This window comes from Lutra lutra, chromosome 5 (assembly GCF_902655055.1).
Source record: "Lutra lutra chromosome 5, mLutLut1.2, whole genome shotgun sequence".
NCBI classification, from domain to species: domain Eukaryota; kingdom Metazoa; phylum Chordata; class Mammalia; order Carnivora; family Mustelidae; genus Lutra; species Lutra lutra.
Window position 1 is genome coordinate 153,285,865 of NC_062282.1, and position 23,767 is coordinate 153,309,631.

At 49.3% G+C, this 23,767-nt stretch overlaps 2 protein-coding genes across 8 annotated transcripts; both read left to right on the top strand.

Annotated features, from left to right (window-relative positions):
• Positions 1-4,924: 4,924 nt before the first annotated feature.
• Positions 4,925-23,508, top strand: MGAT1 (alpha-1,3-mannosyl-glycoprotein 2-beta-N-acetylglucosaminyltransferase). 7 transcript variants are annotated; one of them, XM_047730824.1, is made up of 3 exons: positions 4,925-5,076; positions 5,871-6,302; positions 20,910-23,508. In XM_047730824.1, the coding sequence occupies exon 3, from the start codon at positions 20,997-20,999 to the stop codon at positions 22,338-22,340; it is 1,344 nt and encodes a 447-aa protein (XP_047586780.1). In that variant the 5' UTR covers positions 4,925-5,076; positions 5,871-6,302; positions 20,910-20,996; the 3' UTR covers positions 22,341-23,508. The 7 variants fall into 7 exon arrangements, with proteins under 7 accessions (XP_047586780.1, XP_047586782.1, XP_047586784.1 ...); XM_047730826.1 differs by lacking the exon at positions 4,925-5,076 and adding an exon at positions 5,166-5,798; XM_047730828.1 differs by lacking the exon at positions 4,925-5,076 and adding an exon at positions 5,166-5,585.
• Positions 11,066-13,535, top strand: LOC125101233 (translation initiation factor IF-2-like). The gene is made up of 3 exons (XM_047731817.1): positions 11,066-11,171; positions 11,287-11,623; positions 13,424-13,535. The coding sequence occupies exons 1-3, from the start codon at positions 11,066-11,068 to the stop codon at positions 13,533-13,535; spliced, it is 555 nt and encodes a 184-aa protein (XP_047587773.1).
• Positions 23,509-23,767: the final 259 nt, after the last annotated feature.

Genomic DNA, 23,767 nt, shown 5'->3' on the forward strand with positions numbered 1-23,767 from the left:
TGAAATGAAATGAAGAAAGCACTAGGATTCTAAGTGTACTTAAGTAGCTTTCATCCCGTGACTGAACTGCAATCCCCAGCGTCCTCCACCTGCTACCTAACCTTCATCTCAAGTCTCTGCTTAATATCCTGGGTTTTACTAGGATAAGGAATCCTAGTGTCTGTAAGAAGTCCAGCTTTACACTTAGCTATGGTGATGTCTGAGCTTGTCACATCCTCTTCAGTCCTGTACTCGCAGTGAAACTCCGGCCCTCCCCACCCTCTTGCTTTTTTTTTTTTTTTTTTTTTTTTTTGCCACAAGGAACATGAAAAAGGGATTGGGGGAGATCTATCTTCAGTGTTCCCAAAAAGTCCGCCCTCACCCGCTGGATTTGCTGAAGGGAGCAGAGTTCAGAGAGCGATGTGGTGACTAATGCATCAGACACTAAGAAAGACATTTAAGAGGACGGTGTTTTAGGAAAGAATACCAACCAGGCCAAAGAGAAGACAAAGTCAGAACATGCCCATGGTCAGGACTATCGTCACCTGACACAGAAGAATAATTGTGTGATAATTATGTGTGTATGGATAGGGATAACTAATAGGAATAACAGATCATTTAAAATTGAGATTTCCAAAAATCTAGGATGGCACTTGGGTATCAATGCTCTCCAGAAAACACAAATGGTCCCCCAAACGCCTCCTTCTACATCTGGGGACTCTGGCCTTTTCTTTGGAGACTATGGTCCTGTCTTCTTATTTACTCCTTATATCACATGGGCAAAAACAGACACAAAAGTCTCTAGTCAACTCCTAAGCATTAATTTATTCTGAAGGCAGAGCATGGGCAGCAAGACCAGACTTCTGGCCTAAGAGCTGTTGAAACCTGCAATGTCAAATGAGCCAGAGACAGACTTAAAAGGCAAATAACAATCTGGGAAAATGTTTACAACATAAGTAACACAGTATTTTATTTTATAGTCTATAAAGAGTCCTAGCAAATGAGTAACATGACTGTAAAAGATAAAAGTAGGCAATTCACAGAAGTGACATAAAAACAGGTTCCACTTGGGACACCTGGATGGCTCACTCAGTTAAGCCTCTGCCTTTGGCTCAGATCATGATTCCCAGGTCCTGGGATGGAGCCCCACATTGGGCTCTTTGCTCAGCAGGGGAGCCTGCTTCTCTTTGTACCTGCAGCTTCCCCTGCTTATGCTCTCTCTCCCCCTCTCTTTCTGAGAGATAACTAAATAAAATCTTTTTTTAAAAAAGATTTGATTAGATTAAGATATAAGATTTTAAGATTGACTATCACTGGGTGTTTTTTTAAAATTTGATTATTTCTGGATGTTTTAATTTTTTCATTTTGCTTATTTATGGTTTACTGTTTTTCTGCAATGAATGTCCATTTCTTTTATAATAATTTTAAAAACTGGGTAATTATGTGAAAATAAAAGGATAGAAGCAAAGGTATTAATAAGTTCTGAATTCACTGGAATTAAACTGTAGCTGATCATTAACAAATAAATCATAAAGTGCCAGCATTTGCCTTGAATTAACTAGATTTAGCTTTTCTGCCATCAGAGGTAATAAGGCCTAGAATTAAAAGTGACTTGAGTTACAGAAAATAAAGTTACAATTCTGGCATTACCTGTCTCTGAACTATGAAGTCTGTACTTGTTATGTGTTTATATGTGTGTCTAGCAAGTATTTGGAAAGGTATCCACTAAATTTAAAAGTGGTCCTGTTCAGCAGGGTGGGATTAGAGGAAGATAGTTAATTTTTTCTTGATGCTATTCTTTATCATTTGACTAATTAGAACAAGCATGCAAAAAATCTAAGTATCTTTAACAAGCATTATTATGAATATTTAGAAATGTGAAGTCTATCTATGGTACGGGAGAAAAAAAATCATAATGCAAAATATACTATATCATGTACCTACTGATGGGAAAGGCCTGGGTGGGAATACTCTATCATGAAAATAGTTTCTCCAGTTCATTTATTAGTTCCTTTATTCCACAAATATTTGTTGAGCACCAACTAAGGGCTAGGCACTTGGGAGACAGCAAGGAATGAAATAGCCAAATACGGCCCCCCTCATGGAATTTATATGGCAGTAGGGGCAGACGGACAATAAGCAGTAAGCATAATAAATATGTCGGTTAAGTGAGTGCTACGGAGAAACCGGAGATGATGAAGACAGACTGGCACAGCTGAGTGAGGAGGAGGGTTACAGGGGTTGATCAGGGAAGGCCTCACTGAGCTGACATTTGAGAAAACGTCTGAAAAGAGGTGAGAGGTGAGTCAGGCAAATATCTGGAAGAGCCTTCTAAGCAGAGGGAGCCACCAGTGCCAAGGTCCTGAAATGGGCTCAAGGAAAACCAATGAAGGCAGTGTGGCCGAGTCAGACTAAGCAGAGGGAGAGCAGGTCAGAGAAAAGCAGGGCAGCTACTAGGTGTTGGGCTCTGTAAGGAGTTTGGCTTTTCACTCCAAGTGAACAGGGAAACCAAAGCCAGGATTCCTCTGGCTGTTGTATGGAGATTAGGCTTTTGGGGGAGGGGTTGTACAGCAGAGACCTGATTGGGTGACAGATGCAGGTTGCTGTGGGGATGCTGAGGTGTTGGATACTAGATATAGTTTGAATGCACAGTCAACAAAATTTCCCAATTGGGTAGAGGATGTGAGAGCAGTGTATGAGGATGAGTCTTAAGGTTTGGGCCTGAATAAATGAAGTGGAGTTGCTGTTAATTCACATGAGAAGGACAGCTGGATGCAGTAGGTTTGGGTTGGAGAAAGAACTTATTTGTGAACCTGTTATGTTTGAGTGTAACAGCAATATAAGTTCTGTTTAAAGAATGTTTCTAATATGACATCTTTCCAAATAAATCATTTCAAGACTCCTGACTCAGCAATTATTACACTCCCACTACTGAAAATATGTGTTAGTCACTGCTAGCAAACTGGAGAAATCACAGGAACAGAAGATATGCCAGAAGACTGGAGCCCAGGTTCCAGTTTTAAAAAACAGAAAAAAAAACGAGGGCTGCAAATCCATCCACAGTCCTGGCCATATTCTAGAACAAGTGAACTCCAAAAATTAGTTACAGCTCCTCTTGGATTCAGCTTGGAGTCTAACAAGTCAGACCAATGCATGTACTAGAAAAACCCAGACTTTCCTTCCATGTCTTCTTTCCTATTTTATAGAACTCTTCACTTCTGATAATTTCTGACACCAAATATGTGGGGTTTACTCCCCCCCACCTAGCAATTTTCTGTGACACCAGCTGGTTGTCCTACAATTTAACTATCCAGGTAGACAATATCTACCTGGAGACAGCTAGCATCAGACTCCACAGTCCATCTGAGACTGACCACACTTCAGACACCAATGACATGTAGCAGGTCCCCAAGTTACCCACAACTTCTGCCTGACCTGGCTACACATTGGCAGTTCCCAGGACCTCCTTCTCTTGGACTTGATTATTTGCTAGAGCAGTTCTGTGAGCTGAAAACACTTACTTACACTCAACAATTTATTAAAGGATATAAAAAAAGGATACGGATGAACAGCCAGATGAAGAGCTACCAAGAGCTAGGAACCAATGGAACCGCTGTCAATGACCAAACATTAGAACAGAAGATGCACCTAGTGCTGTTACCACTTAGGAAGTTTCAAGGGTTTTAGGAACTTTGATCCAGGAATGAAATGAAGAGCAAACATACACAATCCTTATAAATCATAACATCTCACAAGGCAGGCCAGAAGACTGAAGCCCAGGCTAGCGTTTTCAGAGAGGAGGTAAAAACAGAGGCTGCCAATCCATTCTGTCTCGGCAAGACTCTAGGACATGTCCTTAGGGGATGACACATTAACTCCAAAAATTAGTAGTAGCTCCTCTACTACTACTGATTCAAGCTGAGCGAGTCAGGCCAATATATTTAGGACAAAAAGAAGAAAAAAAAAAGCAACCAGGGCCATTTTGGGACTTGCAAGCCCCCTGCAGAAGCGGACAGGTTTCTTTCGAGAGGTGTCAAGCGGAAGGCGGCAGCGGCCGCGCGGGGTCGTGTTAGGTCGGAGGCCGCCTCTACCGCTCTCCTGTCCTGTAACCAAAGGCTGACTCCCCGCTGTTCGCGGGGGGTGGTGGTGACCAAGTAATACAATTAATACCGCAGTATTAATACTTGCAAAGTGCTTCGCACAGCGTGTACAACGCGCACTGAGGGCGCGGGGCCGGGGGGGGGGGGCATTCATTTTAGAGCACTCTTACCATTTTATTTCTCTTTTCTGACCCAAGGAAACGTCCTGCAGGGGCGACAGAAGCAGCGAGAAAAAAGAAGCGACGCGCAGAGCGACACTTCCCGCGGGTGCCGCTCCGGAGCCGCTGGCGTCGCTCCGGAGCCGCTGGCGCAGGCACGGTTAACCCGGGCCTCGCAGCTTCCCGAACCGCGCCCGGCCGGCGAGACCCGCAGCCCGAGAGCCGAGCCGCCCCGGCCTACCGCACCACCCGGGCGACAGGCGGTTGCTAGGCAACCCGAGCAGGGCCAGGGGCCAAGGCGATCCTCCCCCCTCCCTGCCCAGGTCCCACCCCGCCCCGCCCGCGGAGCGTCAACACCCGCGACCGGCCGGGGCGCCGAGGCGCATGCGCGCTTCCCGCCGCGCGGCGCCCGGTGACGCGCGCTCCCGCTCGCCGCCGTACTCTCTGCCCCGCCCCTTCTCGTACTCTCGCCCCACGCTCAGTTCTCTTCCAGACCCGGTCCGGCCCACACCTCGTCTCCGGTCTTGGGAACAGTGCAGACCCACGTCCCGCGCTCCCGTGGTGGCGGTGGTGACGGGCGGGGGGGGAGGGAGCGGGGTGCGAAGGAAGAATGAGGCGGGACGAAGGGAGGTGGCCGTTACCGCGGACTCACTTCCGGAGCACGGGCGGAAGTGGCTGCGGGGGATGGTGGGAGGGGGGGAAGGAGCGCAAGGGGAGGGCCCGGCCGCCGGGGGTCGAGGGGGTGGGGCCTGGGCCGCCTGTCGGGACCCAGCTTGGGGCCTGGACTCCGACCTGGGAGGGCCACGGCTTCCAGCTGAGACCAGGCGGGCGGGATCCAGGTAACGACCCAGAGCCGCCGGAGCGAGGGTCGTCCGGGCGGTAGGGGGTGCGGGGTGAGGGGTGGGGGTCAGAGTCTAGGGAGGGTCGCCGTGTCACTCCCTTCCCGGGTGAGCGCGGAGCATGGGGTGCGGAGGAGACGGGTGGGAGGAGTTAAACTCACGGAGGGGGGGGGGTCATGTGAACGCCACGCCCCTACAGGAAGGACGGGTGTGTGTGTGTGTGTGTGTGTGTGTGTGTGTGTGTGTGTGTTTAGGAATAAATTTAGAAGGGAGGAGGCGACGGGGTGTGTGTGTGTGAGAATAAACTTAGAAGAGAGGGGGCGACCGGGATGGGCTTCCCAGCTGAGAAACTGGAGCGCGGGGAGGCTGCTGCCGGCCGGACTCGGGCCTCTCTCCCCGCAGAGTGCTCTCCGCGGCCCCGGGAGGGAGTTCGAGATTAGGAATCCCAGCCCTGCCACAGTTTTGGGAGCCGAGGGAGAGGCGAGGCCGAAGGGAAAGGAGCAGAGAATGTATGCGGAAGGGGCCCGGGTCGGGGTCTGGAGTGGATTGAGTTCAATCTGGGAGCGCTGACCGGGCGATTAAAACACTGAACTCCCTAAGCTTGGAAGCTGGAGTTGATTAGTGTGTGGCAGTAACAGGACAAGAGGGAGAAGGGAGAGGGATGTTCTTTTCCATGTGTCTTAGAAGACAGTCTCCATTGATGGTAGAGGAATCCAATCTAGGTAAGGGGCCTTAGGCATCCGTTGGGGTACAGCGTAGGATAGAAAGTGTCGTAATGTTTAAATATTCCACAGGTTAACACTGACACCAGCCTTCTGGCCATGCCGGTTCTATGGCCTGTTTCTTCTCATGAACCCCAGCAGAAGACAGACCGGCGGGTCCTCACAGTGGATGACTTCCCTTCCCTGAGCAAGAGATGGGATAGAACCCGGGATCTGCCCCACACCAGACTCTGGGCGTAATAAGCCAGCTGAATGAAGGAATGTAACAGACCCCTGGGAGGGACACTGAACCCTGCCGTGGGGGGGGAGGGGCCTGGACATACCCCTTCCCCCCCAGACTCCTCCCCCTCAGAGTCCACTCAGCCATGGACTTTGGACCTGGATAAGGGAAAAGAAGCTGCACTTTGTTTGTTGTATCTGATTTGGGATTCTGAGTTTTGGAAATGGAGTGCCAGAAGGGGGTTTGATGATCTCCAGGGGAGCAGCTGAGAGAAGAAAGGTAAGGTTCCTGTCTCACTTCCCAGTGGGTGTCTTGCTGCTCTTACGCAGAAAATGTTGAGTGGGGCCAATCTGGGGATGCTGCCATTTAGGAAGTGCCCGATGAGATCCCTTACCCCAAAGGATACACAGGAAGCTTTACCTCTGTTTCACTCTATAAGAGTGTAGACTTGTTCCCGGCCTCTCATTACCCAGGTAGGAGGAGTACGTTGTAAGATGTTTTGTGCGGTGGCATTTGAGAGGTTAGGCTAAGGAGAACATGAAGAGAATTTCAGCTTCTGAGGAGAGGCTGGGTTAGACTATCAATAAGGACTAACACTGAGTCAACACATCTTAGGCTAAATAAGACTCTAGGGTGGGTTACTTAGGCAGAGGCAGGCTGCTGTGTTTTGGGGGAACTAACTGAGTGGAACTGCCTGGGGGGAGGTTAGACGATGGTCTGGATAACTTCCTAAATTGTCTCTCTTCAGATTTAGGCCATGAAACCTTATGCAGACCACAGAAGAACAGAACACAGGTTTAAAATCAGTTGAATTTTCGTTCTTGCTCTGACTTTCTTAGTGTGTAACCCTAGGAATGTCGGTTAAGATCTGTCATGTTCTGTTCACCTGTAAGACGGGTACCTAGCTTTAGAGCTTCCTCACAGGTTGTCACAGGGAGCAAATGGGGGATAGATCTTGAAAAGTGTCCAGGGCCATGTGTGTGGAAAACAGTACTGTTGACATTGCTTGATAATGCTTGTGTAATTGGTACATACAAAAAAACTCTGAATGAGGAGTTCTGTTCTTTTATTGAATCAGTATATTGGCAAAAGCCTTGGATGTCCTCAATTAAAAGCCTGCCCTGAATGTGTCTCATCTTGTTGCTGTTAAACAATCCCTGGGATCATCAAGTAGTGGAAAAGGTACACAGGTCCTAGGAGAGCTTAGGTTGGGGATTCTGGTCCTTAGGGCTCTCCACACTTGTGATAAGTGTGCCTCTTGGGGTAGCAGATTAAAGAGGGCCAAGTGTGTGGTTAGGAGGTGGAGCTCCATTTCTTGGAGTAAATTCTGGGCCTTTCTTCCTGTGCCATATCCTGGTATTCTCTCCTGCTCTTGAAGATGACAGTGTTTTTGGACTTCCATCTCTTAGTCCTTTCTATTTTTGCAGGCTGTTCCCACAGACCTGTTCATAGTTACCGTCTCACCTCCTTCCTGCTCCTTCCTTGAACCCCAGTTTACTTATGCCGAGATACCTGCTTTTCTCAGTTACAACAAACAGAAAGGAGATATGTTGGCAATTTTGATAGGTGGTAGGGTATGGTGGCCTGGGGGCATGGGGCAGAAGGCTTGGCTTCTAGCATCTCTGCCTCTCAGTAGCTGTGTAACACCTGGAGCTCATATTCATTGGGGTTGGCGCAATAACTAAGATCATTTGCAAGCTGAAAATCATGTTATTTATGACTTAGCTTCTTTTTTCCCCTCCTTCCTTTCTTGCCTGCCTTCCCCCAGTGGTGAGCTGTTTCTTTTCTGGTCTGAGGCTGGCTTGGAGCAGTACCTTTCAGGCCAAAGTTCTACTTTAGAAGGTCTAGATTTCAGGGTGGCAAGTCACCTGCCCCAGCTTGGCATTCCTAGTTCCCACATTCCTAGTGCCAGTCCTTGCAAGGGCTTTCTGGTCCCAGGATCCTTTTGCAGCCCTCATCTTACCTGGAAGGCCTGCGAGTGTACAGAGTTGTGCTGTATATATATGGCGCTTTTGTTACATGAAGTGTCCAGTTGGGTCACTTTTCTGTCACCACGCTGTTGTAAGGAAGAGAGAGCAGGGATTATTTCCCTAGTTTGGTAGGTAAGGGGAAGCTACAGAAGCTCTGAGCACAAAGGACTTGCCTCAGTGTTGAGAGGGAGATACCGTAATTGCCTGCCCAGTGCTGGGCTGCTTCTACAGCATCTGACCTAATAAGGGCCATCTGGATCCTGCTGCAAACCTTCAGGGAGGGAAATTTAGTGCCCTGTCAGACAGCCTCTCTGGTAAGACATTTCCTCCCTAGATTGAACCAGAATTCGTCTCCCCTGTCATTTTCACTGAAAGTGCTAGTCCTGTGCTCTGCCTGACCCTGTCTCAAGATAGTCTTCTCAAGACTGTCATCGGCCTTCTCACAGGAGTGCCTTCTCACAGGGGTACAGGATCTCAGACCACTTAGCCAGGAGCAGTGGTAGACTTAATCAAAAGTTGTGGATGTGTTTTAACTGAATTTATTTATACCATTGTGTCACACAAAAGGAATTGTATGTAGTTAACCAAAAGTCTCATTTCATAGACATTGCTCACTGGTCCTTTTATTAATCTTTTCTCTTTACTTTGATCTTGATGAGCTGTGTTTCTGGGCCTCCAAGGGGGGTATCGATGTTGGGAGAATGGGAGAGGGAAAATTAGACACAACGCTGATTTAAAACTTTGATTTTACTTCTTCTGATAGTTTCTAGCCAAGATCTGCCTTAAGTTCAGATCATGAATTCTTTCCAAGTTGTAAAAAATTTCAGGGTATCTTAGGTATGGTTTATGGGAAGGCAATTGGAAGATTTTCATGTCCTTCTCCTTATGTCTCCAGTCCTCTTTTGGAGGTAGTGGGGGTGGGCAGGATACAGTATTTTCGCTTCTAAATTCTCTCTTATCTTATGATCAGATCTTCCTATTTTTTCCGTTTTCGCACACTCCAGTTTCGGTTTCATTCCCAGAATTCAGGCACCTAGCTCCTTGTTTCTGCCCTTCTTCCCCTTCCCCCTCAGCCCATAACACCTCCTCATGAAATCTCCAGCAAAAGCCCTGGGCCTCTTTTCCCAGGTCAGTGTGGCACATGTCACCCTGGCTTCTTGCCTCCTAGACCAAGTGTTTTCTTTTGTTTCCATCCCAAGAATTCAGCCCAAACCAGTTCTCTAACCAGGCTCTTTCTGCTTGGGACAGTCCTTTTGTAGCTGGGGAATTTCTACCTGTAGATCTTCTGTAAGCCTTGGAATTTCAACAGAGTAGTCATTGGGTGTTAGTTCTCATGCACAAGCAGTTCCCCATTCTTGTCCTCACTGAACTGCCTTGGATAGAGGAGGATTATTAGAGTGGGAATGTGACATCTCGTGGGCTGGTCTTTTTCATTTTTCAGCACCCTACTATGTCCTTTGTCCCAGAGGGTGATTTTAGCTTCTGATATCTTGGATCTACAAACTAGTACTTCCCAACTCTTTACACTTTTAGGAATTACTGTTTTCTTTCTTACTTTGATGTGGAGTGTGAGTGTGTAGGCCTCCTGCATCCCCCAACTCCCTTCATAAGGAAAGCATAAAGAGAGGGCAGATGTGCAGAGACAGTGGCTATTGGCTAGCATATGAGTGTGGGCTTGCATTTCTTACCATGGTCCATAAAGTCAGCTCAGCTGGAAACCTTGAAGACACACACACAGTCCAGTCTCAGTGAGGTGTCCGCTCTTTTCTCACTCTGCCCCTTCAGAGCTAGGCTCCAGCTGCTTCTTCGAGAATTTCCCTGCTGCCCCAGTGTGCACCTGTCAGGCTGGACACACAGCCATCTCAGTGTATTTTCACTCAAGGGTGTGTAAGAGGAAGGAATGAGTGCAGGAATGCCTGGGTCTAAAACCTGGCCATGCCCCTCACTAGGTCTTGTGACCTTCAGCCAGTTGGCATTTACCCTGAGATTCACACTGCCTTGGATAGAGTTGGCCCCCCTTCTGTAGAATGGGATGATAATGCACACTCTGCTGTTGGGAAGGTTCTGCATGTGGAGGCCTCTGTGCAACTGGTTTATTTCCTTAGCCCCTGGTGGGGGTGGGAGTGGGGGCTTTAGGGCATACTCTGCCTTTTTGGGGGGAGGTCTGGAACCCTTCATCATTCCTGGTTTCATGTAGAAACACGTTAGTGAGTGAAAGCAGTCAGTAACCCCACACTGCTAAGTTCCTGCCAGCTGTGTGGAACACAAGAGGGAAGTGGATTCAGGGAGGGCCTGGAGCCTGTAGACTGTCCTCATCACTTGGTGGGGCTGGCTCTAGACCGGGTGTGCGTGAGTAGCCAGGAGCTCTCAGTGCCCCACCCTCACGTCCCAGGATCAGATACAGACATCGGGGCTTTTCCAGGGTGCTCCCTCACCCCCTTTCACAGGGCTTCCACAAAATCCTGAGATGAAGTCCTGTATTCCTTGGGTCTTATGGTTCTTATCCCTGGGACAGGTCTGTCCTCTGCTCCTTTACTCAGAGTGAACAGCTCTCATTCCCCACCTCGAAAGAAAAAAAGGTATTAAAAAAAAAAAAGAAATAAGAAAACAGTTGGCCCCCCTTCTGCTTCTGGCAGCAGGTGTTTCCTCTCTGGCTTCTTTTTTGGCACCTTGGTTCTTGTTCTCACATCCCCGCACTCTGGGGGCCCCTCTGTTGCCCCGGCTCCTCCCCCCGGAAGCTAGACTTTAGCGGGTTGATGAGCGCTGTCCGCACGACCTCGGCCTTGGATTTGGTGGACTTTGGTGGACGCACCGTCCGGCTGCCAGGCCTACCTGAGGCCGGACTGACCCCATCCCCTCTGTGAGGCTCCAGGCGCTGGGGCTGGGGGCTGAGGGGGATGACGAGGCTCCCGAAGTCTCCGCGGGACGGGTTGAGTGTGCGAGTGGGGTCGGGATCGTGAGCCGGGAAGGGCGCTGTGTAGCCGCTTCGGCACTGCGCGTCCCGAAGTTCGGAACCCGGGGAACTTGGGACGCCCGGCGGGCGGGGACGGCTAAGTCGGCCGAGGGGCGGGCCCGGGATGCAGGGGCTCCGGCGAGGGCGTCCGGCCCCGCCCCTCGGCCCTCCCCGCCCCGCCCCGCCCTCGCCGGGGAAGGGCCACGTTGCTCTGCTGGCGGGCCGGCCAGGCGCGAGCAGGGAGGGCCGGCCGGGAGCGGGGCGCCGGCCTCCGCGCGAGCGCCGGCTACGCGCCCCGGGGCGGCCGCTTTCGGGGCCGGGAGGTCGGGAGGACCTGGTGAGTAGGGCCCGGAGCGCCGGCGTCCGTCGGCTGGGAGGCCGGCCCCGGGGAGGGGACGGGGGTCGGGCTGAAGGAGGCCCCGCGGAGCGGAGAGGGCGCTCCGGGGCTCGGGTCCCGGCGCGGGAGGCAGCGGCTTTCTGAGCGCTTCGCGGCCCCGCGCAGCCCCGGGCGGCCCCAGCGGGAAGGGCTCGGCTCGGCGCGGGTTTGGCCGCGCGGCACTCGCGAGCCGGGAAGGGGAACTCCGCGTTCGGTTCTCGGAACCCCGGGCCTCCAGCTGCTGGAGCACGGGCGGGCTCCGCGGGCGGGAGGCGGTTGTGAAACGCGCTGGCGGGGCGTCCGTGGGTGCGGGGCCGGGGAGGCGGGGAGCGGGGAGGGGAGGTGGCCTTTCCCCGGACCCACCCCAGCGTCCTTCCACGGGCGACTGAGGTTCCTCCTCCTCAGCCTCGAGAAGGAGTGACTCCATGTGAAAAATATGTAGACGGGAAAGAAAACTTTCACCACCTGTTAGCCAGCGTGTGTGGGGTCGGGGTCTCGGAGCCGTGCGGGGCCCCATCTCGGAAGCCGGGGCGGGGGCGCTGTGTGGCCCGCTGATCCGCTTTCGGACTGACCCGTGAGCCCAGGGTGAGAGGCTCCACCTCGGCCACCCCTTGCCCCTGAGGCCTGTTTCATGACTCTTTGCTTTAGGTCATCACTGGCTGAGGGACCAGCTTTGTTTTCTGTCGTTTGTCACAGTTTTCAGACCCCGGAGCCTTTTCTCCTAGACGCTTACATCCCCCGAGTCTGCCTCCCATGGTGAATCACCCCCGTCTGACCCCATTGCGGGAGACTGTTGAGCTCTTCTGGATTCCTGCCTGTGTCCTGTTGTCAGAGTCGGACCGCACTGTAGTCATGTTTAACTTCGGTGCCATATGTGACACTTTCAGCTCACTTCCTGTTTGGGATGTTGGGGAAGTTGTCGCTGTCCTTTTCATCATCAGAAACCAGGGAACCTGAGGAAGATCCAAATCGATTCTTTTTCTGTTCAAATAAGGGAACCAAGGCACAAGTGGGTCAAGGGACTTGCCCAAGGTTACCTGGTTTCCCAGGCCTTAAGGCTTTTTGCTGCACTAACATCATGCTTCCTCTTAGTCTTTTCTTTTTCAGGATGAATAACCTGCGTGCCTTCCTCCTAGGTCTTACTCTCTAAGCTCTTGAATTATTTAGTGTATTTTCCCTGACTTCTTCTCATTTCTTCCGTCCTTGTGAAAGTATGGAGACTGATACATGATTCAGGAGTCTAGCAGAGGTCTAATAATGAACGAGAAAGTAATTCAGTTAGGTCTCCATTGTCTGAAGTATATTCTGTGCTTTGGGTTTTTTTAGGCAGTGCATTTTAACCTGGTAAGCAAGACAAAGATAGAAGGGAAAGCCTGTCAATATTACTTTAACTCCCATACTTTTTGAAGCTAAGTATGACTTCTCCATTATTGCTCATGAAGGGAAGTTAACTATCTAGTGTTCTCTTACTGTGTAAAAAATAGTTTTGCCAGAGAGGGGGGAGCTGGCTGCAGAATACCATGGAATCAGGGTGGTGGAAAGGGATCACAGCTTCTAGGCAGTCCTTCAGGGGAAGAAACTGAGACCCACAGGAGTTGGTGGGACCTCCTCAGAGCTTCCTGGGTTTTGGCTGAGGGTTCACACTAAAAATGCTCACTCCTCATCTTCCACCACAGTGCTGATGTCTTTGTACTTGGTGGTGTGGATCAGCTGTGTCACTTCCCTAAAGGAGTGTAAAGACTAGCAAATCACAACTAGGTTTGAATCTGCGACTTGCAGGCAAATGTCATTAATTTCAGAACATCAGGAGCTTATATCAGGGTTAAGGACTATCGTTCTATTTTAGTAAAGGAAGGTGTGGCAGATTATATTTTCCCAAAATGGTCACTCCATAAATATCCCATTCCACTTTTTGTTAAAATTGCACATTGTTCTACCCCCACGAGTGGTGGATCTGTAGTTTTTCTCCCTTTGAGTGTGGGCAGACACTTATGATTCCTCTGACTTATGAGTAAAATACAGAAGTGATCCCAGGCTGGATTATGAAAAGGATACAGTTTCACCTGGCTTACTGTTTTTCTCGGGACACTCATCTTTGGAACCCAGCCGTCAAGTTCAGAGGAAACCCAGGCCATGTGAAGAGGCTATGTGCAGGGCGTTGCAGCCAGAACTTCATCTAACCGTGCTAACATCAACCTGCAGGCATGTGCCTGAATAAGCCTTTGAGGGAGAGTTCCCCTCCACCCATCCCCAACATTCGAGCCTTCAGCTGAGGTCCCAGACATCATGGAGCAGAAACAGGTCATTCCCCTCTGCCCAACAGTCCAAATTCCTGACCTGTTGAAACTGTGAGAGAGAGTAAATGATTGCTGTTGGACATTAAATGTTTTTATTGTTCAATAATAGCTGTTGATGAGGAAGGGAATAGCAGTAGAGGCAGACCCTCAGATTTTGGACTTGGGGATCTGAGCCAGAGGACAGGAGAAGCACGTGCTGTGCTTACCAAGGGTGCTTAGATTCTCTTCTCATTATTTCAGGTACTTACTGCTCTATCACACATCACTCAAAACCTAATGGTCTGAAACAGCAGAAGCATTTTATTCCTATCTTAGCTTGTGGTTCTTCCTCATGGTCATTCCTGCGGTTGCAGTCCAGTGTGGCCAGGGCTGGGATCATCCAAAAGCCCTCCTCCCATGTCTAGTGGTTGGTGCTTGCTGTTGGCTAGAACCTTAGCTGGTGAGCTAAGGGTCGTGAGCTGGAACACCTGTAGGTGTCCTGTTCATGTGGCTTGGGCTTCCTCTAACCTCTGTGGTCACAGTCAAAGAGCATGCATCTCAGGAGCAACAGGTGGAAATTGCATTGCCTTTCGTGGACAGGTTTTGCAATTCATGCATGGTCACTTCCTCTGTAGCCACAGATCAAAGAGGGAACACAGACCTCACATCCCCCACCTCTAGTGGGAGAAATGGCATTATGTCCTTGTAAGAAGAGCATGTGGGATGGGATATGTGATGATCATCTTTGGAAAAGCCCTGTCATGCTGCTGGTTTGGTCTTCTTTCTCCCTAATTTAGCTAATAATGCAAGCAGTCTGCCAGCTAGCCACTTGGACTTCATAATGTGCGTCAAGCACTGTAGCGGGGTTAAGGGTCATAGAGCTTTTCCCCTAAGGAGTAAGGTGAGAACCACATAAGCACAGTCACAGATTCTGTTACAGTGTGGAGGGGAGAAACAGGAGGAGGGGAGAGAGAGTGGCGTGAGGGTAGTTGCGGGAAGGCCTAGCTCTGGCTGTGGTGCTGTGGAAGGATTTGCTGACCTGGGCTGTAAAGGATTTGCAGGTGCCCACAGTGTGGGTCCACAGGTGATGTTTCAGGATGAAGGAACAGCCAGAGCAAAGACTGCAGCATGTAAGTAAGTGTACTCATTAGGGGAAACAAGTAGCTTGCTGACACCAGAGAATGGGGTTCAGAGGCTAGTGGTTGGAGGTGAGCTTGAAAAAGGATGTTTGAGTTAATTTCTTCTGAAGGCCTTGTGTGTCATGATGAAGTTGAGTTTTATTCTGTAGGCAGTGGTAGCTAGCCCCTGATGGTTTTTTATGGCAGACTGGTGTTGTGACCAGCTGTGCATTTTAATAAAGAAGGGTGCTCTGTTGCTGTTGGGAAGGTTGCTTAGGGGGAAGCAAGATTAGCGATAGGTAGATGAGCTACATATATCAGGAGTTCAGGCTTAAAGCAGTATGGCATAAGCAAAGAGTTCAGGGCACTGGCAGTGAATGAGTAACTGTCTCTTCGATTTTCAGAATTGTGAAATGCTTGGAGCTGGATATGTTTCAGAATTTAAAATTTTTTTGGATTTTAAAAAGATAATCTGGCACATTTATGATGTAAAGTGTGGAACCGCACCATAATCCAGCATCTTGACTTCTTTGGCAAATATATAAATAGTCACACTAAATGGATAATAAATACTATAAATAGCCTTACATTAGATCACATCGGATTTCACCAAAGGTTTTACTGCCATATGAGTGAAGGAAACTTCTCTTTGTCAGTGCTTTTTGGGCTTGGGGATTGCAGTTAAGGGATTGTGGGTGAGTGGCATCCATACAGAAGTCACTTTTTAGGTCATTAGCAAATCTCTTGATGGTCAAGGATCCTAGCACAACAGCTTGGATGCACTGGGGGAGCTGGTCCCCGTCCTTGAATAGCTTGTAGCCCTGGGGATTTAAAAGATCTTGAGCAAGAAGTTGCACTGATGTCAGTGATGGTGAAGGGGAGATAGACTTCACATTGTCTGACATCTTCCCTGGCAGAGACATGAGGGCACACCAAGTGAAGGAGGGAGGGAAGAAGACACCAGGCATACAGGCTCATGTGAAGGCCTTGAGGCAGGCTCAGGTGTTTGTAGCCCAGAAGGATCTAGTAGAGTGGAGCAAAGAGAGCCAGCTAGAGAGGGGACAGAGGAAGGACTGGCTAGCATCTGTGTCACAGATGGGCACTATTCTAAACACCTGATGTAGATATCTCACCCAGGCTTTTTAGCAGTCCAGTGATGTATTCTATTATGATTTCTGTCTTAGAGGTGAGAAGTTTGAGTTTTCAGAGATGTGAAAAAATGTGGGATGGTGCCAAGCATTTGTTCGGCTTGCCCTTGTTACTCCTGACAGTAGGAACAAGAGCTGCACCTCCTCAATGAACTGGTTGGCTTGCTGGCCAAAGGCTGGGCTGGCCTTTGGGGCTTCATCATCCCTCGGACACAGCCAGCTGCTGGAGAGCACAGGTGCTTGTGTATACACACACCGTTCATTAACTTCCATTTAGAAAGGAGGGTCCTGTCCCAGAGAATGTGTGAGGAAGCAGTGGGAAATGGCACTGGGACTCTGGATGAGTCTGTGTAGAGAAACAGTGGGGCTTGGGAATAGACATGTTGTGTTCTCTGCGGAAAGAAGAGCAAGTTCTGTGACACAGTTTAGCAAAAAGTGGTCATGGTCTGAAGAATGAGGGCCTGAGTGCTAAGGTAGAGGCCTGGGCTGGACTGGGACAGCTGTTTCCTGTGGGCCATCTGGCCAGGCCTGATGGTTACAGACCTGCTTAGAGTCCAGTCCTCTGAGAGACTGACAAGAGTGCTCTGAACTGCATGGCTTAGAAGGATGGGTGTATGGGATGGGGGGGCTGCTTCAGGTCTTCTGGAAGTAGATGTGAGCCACCTAGTTCTAATGTCTGGAGGAGAGTGAAGGCTTTTACATGTCATCTGCAGGGCAGAGAGGATGTGGTCCCCTGGGGTTTTGCCACCAGTCTGAAAGCTTCCTGGTCTGAGATGGTTCATCAGTAAGTCAGAGACAGATCTGCTTCTCCAGCCTTGAGGTAGCTTCGGATATGGGGGTCAGTCTCTTTTTTCCTTCTGCCATCCCTTTATCTAAAGACTGTTCCTGCCCAGTCAGTTAGGAGGCAGGAATTCAGGAGATAGGAAATCCTGACGAGGAGATTAGAGGGAATGGTCCATCAATGACCACATCCTCTCTGAGGCAGAGTGAGAAAGAAACTGGAAATCTGTTGTCTCTCTCTTCTAGGAAACTCTGATTTGTGTATGAGCACTGATAACACAGGAATTTAATGACACAGTAAAGTGGAAATGGACTTGAGTTTTCTGAGGAAGACTGGTGCTGTGGAGTTGTGGGGGTGGATGGTTTCTCAAAGGAAGATAGGTGGTGGTGCTGCTAGCAGAGGCTGCGGGAGTCTCCCCGGGAGGGAGACTGAATCCAGGTTCCTCTAGAGATCCTTCAGGATCAACACTTTGATTCTTTGACCCTGGATCTGCCTGCCCAAGAGTCCAGAAGTGCAGATATGAGATCTGGAACCTGAGATTTTGGTGGCGGTGAGGCAGAGGGTAACTGGCAGAGCAGTGGGCACAAGAGGGCACATACCTGAAGCTTTAGGGTGTGAAAAGTGGGACCAGAAGTAGGAGGGCCAGGGAGAGAGTTGCATTGTCAATAACGTCAGCTGTCTGGAAACTGGATGGTATGGTAGATCTTTCAAGTAGTGGGTTCTAGTTGGGTAAGAGGGTTGGTAGGACCATGCCTTTTTCTTGTAAGATGTGTGTCCCAGTCCCTTCCCAGAGCTTGGCAGACAGCAGGTGTGTGCCATGGGTGTTTAAGGAGTTCAGGACAAATGGATTGCTTCATTTACCCCTACTAAGGTGCCTAACTGGGGCCATCTTGGACAAAGTTAATCAAAACTGTGGGCCACATTCCCATATTGATTTTAAGAAACTTTACTTGGAAATTTCAATTTGCAAAAAAGATCAAGAGTTAGAATGGTGTAAGGAAACTCATTCCTTTACTCAGATTCACCTATTAGCATTTTGCCACATTTGCTCTCTCTCTCTCTGTATACATACTTTTTTTCTGAGCCTTTTGAGAAGTTGCATCTTTCGTGGCTCTCTACTCCTAATTACTTCAGTCTGAATTAGCTAAGAATTGGGATTTTATTTTCCATAAGCACAGTATGGCTATTTGTCAGTCTGCATTGATACTTAATTGACTATCTACATTCCAGTTTTGTAATTTGACCAAATAATGTCTTTTTTTAAATAAAAAGTTTTATTGAGGTACAATTGACATAAAGGGCACATATTTAAAATGTACAGTATTATAAGTCTGTAAGTATATATACACCCATGAAGCTGTTACCACAGTCAAGATAATAGCAAACTTTCCAACTGTCCCTTTGTAATACCTCCCCTCACTGTCCTTACTGCCTCCATGCCTAGGCAACCACTCTGCATTCTGTCACTCTAGGTTACTTTGTATTTTCTGGAGATTTATGTATGTGGAATCAGTGTATGTGCTCTTCTTTCCATCTTTCACATATCACTGGATTATTTTGAGATCCACCCATGTGTTATATCAGTAGTTTATGCCATTGAGTATTACTCCGCTTTATAGGTAAGCCACAATTTGTTTATCCATATTCCTTTGTGGATGGGCATTGGGTTTTCCCCAGTTTGTGGTGATTTTGAATAAAGCTGCTATAAACATTCCAGATAGTTTTTGCATGGACGTATGTTTTTATTCCTCTTCAGTATATGTCTAAGTGTGGACTTGGTAACTCTCTGTTTAGCATTTGACAAACTACCAAACTGCTGTAAAAGGACATTAGTTTCAGGGCACCTGGGTGGCTCAGTGGGTTAAAGCCTCTGCCTTCAGCTCAGGTCATGATCCCAGGGTCCTGGGATCAAGCCCCACATCGGGCTGTCTGCTCCGCAGGGAGCCTGCTTCCTCCTCTCTCTCTCTACCTGCCTCTCTGCCTACTTGTGATCTCTGTCTGTCAAATAAATAAAATCTTTAAGAAAAAAAAAAAAGGACATTAGTTTCATACCTTACACCATATACAAAAATTAACTCTAAATGAACTATAAACCTAAATGTAAAACCTGAAAGAGAAAACAGAGGGAAAGATATGTGTGATTTTGGCAAAGATTCCTTAGATATAGTGTGAAAAGCATGATCCATAAAAGATGAAACCCTTGATAATTGAATATCATTAAAATTAATAACTTCTGTTTTTCATTTGACATTCTTAAGAGGACAACTGTTTGAACTTTTGCATCTGATGAGTGAGAAAATTTTATCTTCGTATAGTTTAGTTTGCATTTTTCTTATTTTAAGTGAAATTGATTATCTTTTCATATGTCTAAGGACCATTTCAGTATCTTTTTGTGTTTTGGCTTTTTATCCCCTCAGTTTAAAAGTTCTTTGTCTCTTAGAGTATTGGCTTTTTATTTGTATGTATATTACAAATATTCTCTCCAGTTTGTCTTTTAACTTGGCTGGCTAATGGTGTTTATATCATGCAAAAGTGTTTTTACTTATTACTCCCTCTCGATTTTGAATCAAACTTAGAAAGCCTTTCTCTGTACCCAGGTTATAGAGGAATTGACCCATATTTTCTTCTAGCACTTACATAGTTATATTTATTATATTTAGTTCTCTAATCCACTTGGAAGTTATTCTTCTGTACAGCTCTAATTTTGTCTTTCCAAATAGCTATATAGTTGCTGTAACAACTAATAAGACCATTTTTTTGTCCTAGTAATTTTAAATATCACCTGTATCATATATCAGATTTCTACCTGAATTTGTGGCTATTTTCTGTAGTTGAAATTGTATTCCTTTGGATGATCTGTTTATCTATGTACTAATATCACATAGTTTTATTTATAGAAGATTTGTAATATGTAGTACTTTAGTGGTGGTAGGGCTAGTCCCTTTTCACATCTTCATTATTTTCCTAGATGATCTTGTATGTTTATTTTTTTCATTTTTTAAAAAATTTAATTTTAGGTAGCCAACATATGGTGCATCATTGATTTTTGATATAATGTTCAGGATTCATTAATTGCATATAACACCCAGTGCCCATTAGTGTCACTTTGGCTCCCAAAAGCCATATTTTTATTGAGATTTCTGATGATGCTGAAATGTCCTAAGAACAAGGATATGTAAGTCCTCTTTTGTGTCTTTCAAGAACCATAGTCTTTTTCATATAGGTTTTGAATATTTCTTGTTAAGTTTATTCTTACATAGCTTATCATTTTTATGGCTGCCGTAAATAGGGTCTTCTCAGCCATTGTGACTTGTAATGAGTTTATTATTTGTGGATATGAAGGCTATTGATTTGTGCAGGTTACTTTTTATATCCTGCTACTTTTCTCAATTCCTCAGTTGTCTGGATTTGTTTTATCATTAATTCTCTTAGAGTTTTCCAGGCATATTCTTACAGTATCAACAAATAAAGATAGTCTTGCTTCTTTTGCAACTTCTGCCTTTGTCTTCTGTAGTCCGTTCACATTGGCTGATCCCTGCAACGGAAGGTTAAATAATCATATAGATGGTGGGCAGCTTGGCTTTGCCCCTGACCCTTGTGAGAATGCCCCCAGTGCTTCCTTACTGGGTAAGGTCTGACTTTAGCTTAAAGGTGCAATATTAGAGTTTTTATTTTTATTTTTTAAAAGATTTATTTATTTATTTATTTATTTATTTATTTATTTGAGAGAGAGAGAGAGGAAAAAAGCATGGTCTTGTGAGCTGGCAGAGGGAGAGAAACTGCAGCAGACTCCCGGCTGAGCCCAGAGCCCCTGCATGCTCTGTCTCAGGACCCTGAGATCTTGACCAGAGCTGATAGCAAGGGTCATCGCTCAACTGACTGAGCCACCTAGGTGCCGCTGACATTAGAGTTTTAAAAGCAGTAATCTTTGAGCAATGGGAGACAGGTGGTCTCACGTCCAGCCCTGCCCCTGAACTCTGAATGGAAGATGAGACAGAAGGGTGTCTGGTATGGCAGGGAAAGGAGGATTCCCTTGCTTCCTCCTCTGCAACATCACTCACTACTTCCCCTTCACACCACATTGCTTTTCTGAGGACTCATGGACTCACTGCGGAGTGGGGGGAGTATGGTGTCCTGTCCCATCTGTCCCAGCTTAGGAGACAGGTAGCGCTTTTCTGAGGGAGCTCTGGGTCAGCCTCCTGGCCTCCCTCCACCCAGCACGCCATTTGCCTCTGTGATGAAGGCTGGTTTTCTGTGTCCTCTCCGCAGGTGCATGGCTCCTTCCTAGCCGCGTAGTAGGCGAGCCCCGGGCAGCCCCCGGTCCCACCCCGGCCGGCCTCCCCCGCGGGGGCCAGGATGCTGAAGAAGCAGTCCGCAGGGCTGGTGCTGTGGGGCGCCGTCCTCTTCGTGGCCTGGAACGCCCTGCTGCTGCTCTTCTTCTGGACGCGCCCGGCGCCCGGCAGGCTGCCCTCGGACAGCGCTCTCGAGGACGACCCGGCCGGCCTCACGCGTGAGGTGATCCGCCTGGCCGAGGACGCCGAGGCCGAGCTGGAGCGGCAGCGGGGGCTGCTGCAGCAGATCCGTGAGCACCATGCCCGCTGGAGCCGGCGGTGGCGGGCGCCCTCAGCAGCCCCGCCCGGCCCGCCACGCCCGCCCGCGTCCCCCGCGCCGGCCGTGATCCCCATCCTGGTCATCGCGTGTGACCGCAGCACGGTGCGGCGCTGCCTGGACAAGCTGCTGCACTACCGGCCGTCGGCCGAGCTCTTCCCCATCATCGTCAGCCAGGACTGCGGGCACGAGGAGACGGCGCGGGTCATCGCCTCCTATGGCAGTGCCGTCACGCACATCCGGCAGCCGGACCTGAGCAGCATCGCCGTGCCCCCCGACCACCGCAAGTTCCAGGGCTACTACAAGATCGCACGCCACTACCGCTGGGCGCTGGGCCAGGTGTTCCGCAGCTTCCAGTTCGCGGCCGCCGTGGTGGTGGAGGATGACCTGGAAGTGGCCCCGGACTTCTTCGAGTACTTCCAGGCCACCTACCCGCTGCTGCGCGCCGACCCGTCCCTTTGGTGCGTGTCAGCCTGGAACGACAATGGCAAGGAGCAGATGGTGGACGCCGGCAAGCCCGAGCTGCTCTACCGCACCGACTTCTTCCCCGGCCTCGGCTGGCTGCTGCTGGCCGAGCTCTGGGCCGAGCTGGAGCCCAAGTGGCCGCGGGCCTTCTGGGACGACTGGATGCGCCGGCCGGAGCAGCGGCAGGGCCGGGCCTGCGTGCGCCCCGAGATCTCCAGAACGATGACCTTTGGCCGCAAGGGCGTCAGCCACGGGCAGTTCTTCGACCAGCACCTCAAGTTCATCAAGCTGAACCAGCACTTCGTGCCCTTCACCCAGCTGGACCTGTCCTACCTGCGGCAGGAGACCTACGACAGAGATTTCCTGGCCCGCGTCTACGCGGCACCCCTGCTGCAGGTGGAGAAGGTGAGGACCAGTGAGCGCAGCGAGCTGGGGGAGGTGCGTGTGCAGTACACCGGCAGGGACAGCTTCAAGGCCTTTGCGAAAGCCCTGGGTGTCATGGACGACCTCAAGTCCGGAGTCCCCAGGGCCGGCTACCGGGGCATCGTCAGCTTCCTGTTCCGGGGCCGCCGTGTCCACCTGGCGCCCCCGCAGACTTGGGATGGCTACGATCCGAGCTGGAATTAGCTGCGCCTGCCCGCCCTGCTCCTGCTGGGCTCCTTCCTCTACACATGGTGGGCTGAGACAGACCGAGCCCCTGGGCTGCATCTCCTCTCTGTGTGTCTCTCTTGGGTACATTTACCTTTTCTTTTCTTTCTTTTTCTTTCCTTTTTTTTTTCTTTTTCTTTTTTGAATGGCATTCGAGAGCACAGAGGGTGAGATGAGGGTTATTCTCCTGTTCTCAAGGGGGTCAGATCAGGGGAACCTTGGCGGGGTATGTTGGGTGGTATTAGCAGGAAGCCACTGTGTGGCAGGGAGATACTTGGGCATGTTGGGGCCACAGACTTCCACATTCCAGGTTTTCTCAGAGCATCTGCAGAGGTGGGCAGCTTTAGCTGTCTTGACCAGCTCTCTTATCCCTGTCCTGCCTCTTCCAACCAGGGTGTGGGCTCACCTCCTGTATCTGCTCCCCATTCCCACCTTCCCCCCGTTGGAGGGGTTGTTGGGTTCTTTGCAAAGGGCACTTACCTGTGGCCAGAGTGAGACTAACCAAAGGGGTGTCATCATCAGAGTCTGGGTGGAGCTGTTGGGCTTTCAGGGTTTACTGCTGCCCACCCCTGTTTCTCTTCTGCCCCTCTCCTAATCCTGACCTCCTCTCTGCTCTTCTTTCCTTGCAGCTTAGCAGTGTGTGATTCTAAGATGAGAAGTCGAAGGGGGAAAGCCAGACTTCTCAGCTTATCCGCAGAAGTTGGGGTGGGAGGAGCAGAGAATGTGGTAGGGAGAAAGCCTTGGTGTGCTGGGACATGCCTCCCTCATCCTGCCTCAAAGAAACAGACTCTGTTCCTGGATCCTGGCCTTTCTAAAAATTGACCCCTTTCCTGTTGCAGTAGGAGGTTTCATGCTGGCTTTCTGGAAGACAGATTAGCTCCTTGTGTCGTTTTTCCCCTGGGGTTTGGGGCACAGGCCCCTCTCTGAAGGTTGAGGCCTCAGGTGGCCCTCTCAGGGTGATGTGGAAAGATAGCTCCTGCCTCCCTCCCCTGTCCACCGGGCATCCCCCTGTCTGCTCAGATTGTAGTGAGGATGGCAGGTCGGAGAGCAATGTATGTGTGTTTGCTTCTGGCCTGACCTCAGTTCATGGAAGAAAGTTGAAGCTACAGAATTATTTTCAAAAATAAAGGCTGAATTGTCTGAAAAACTGTGTGCATGTGTTTGTGTCCTGGAACAGGAAGGAGCTGAAGGGTAGAGGAAGAAGGAAAAAGAAGGGAGGACAACGGCTGAGGGAAGGGCCTGGATGGCAAGAGGAAGTGGATCAGCTAAAGCAAGGAAAGCAGATGACCGGAAGATGGGAGCTGGGAGGGGCTGGGTGTGAAAGAAAGGCCAGACGTGTGGGTAGGGTTGGGAGAGGAGGTGCAGGGGTGGAGGGGTTGGTCCAAGGTTACAGTACCCTGTTGCTC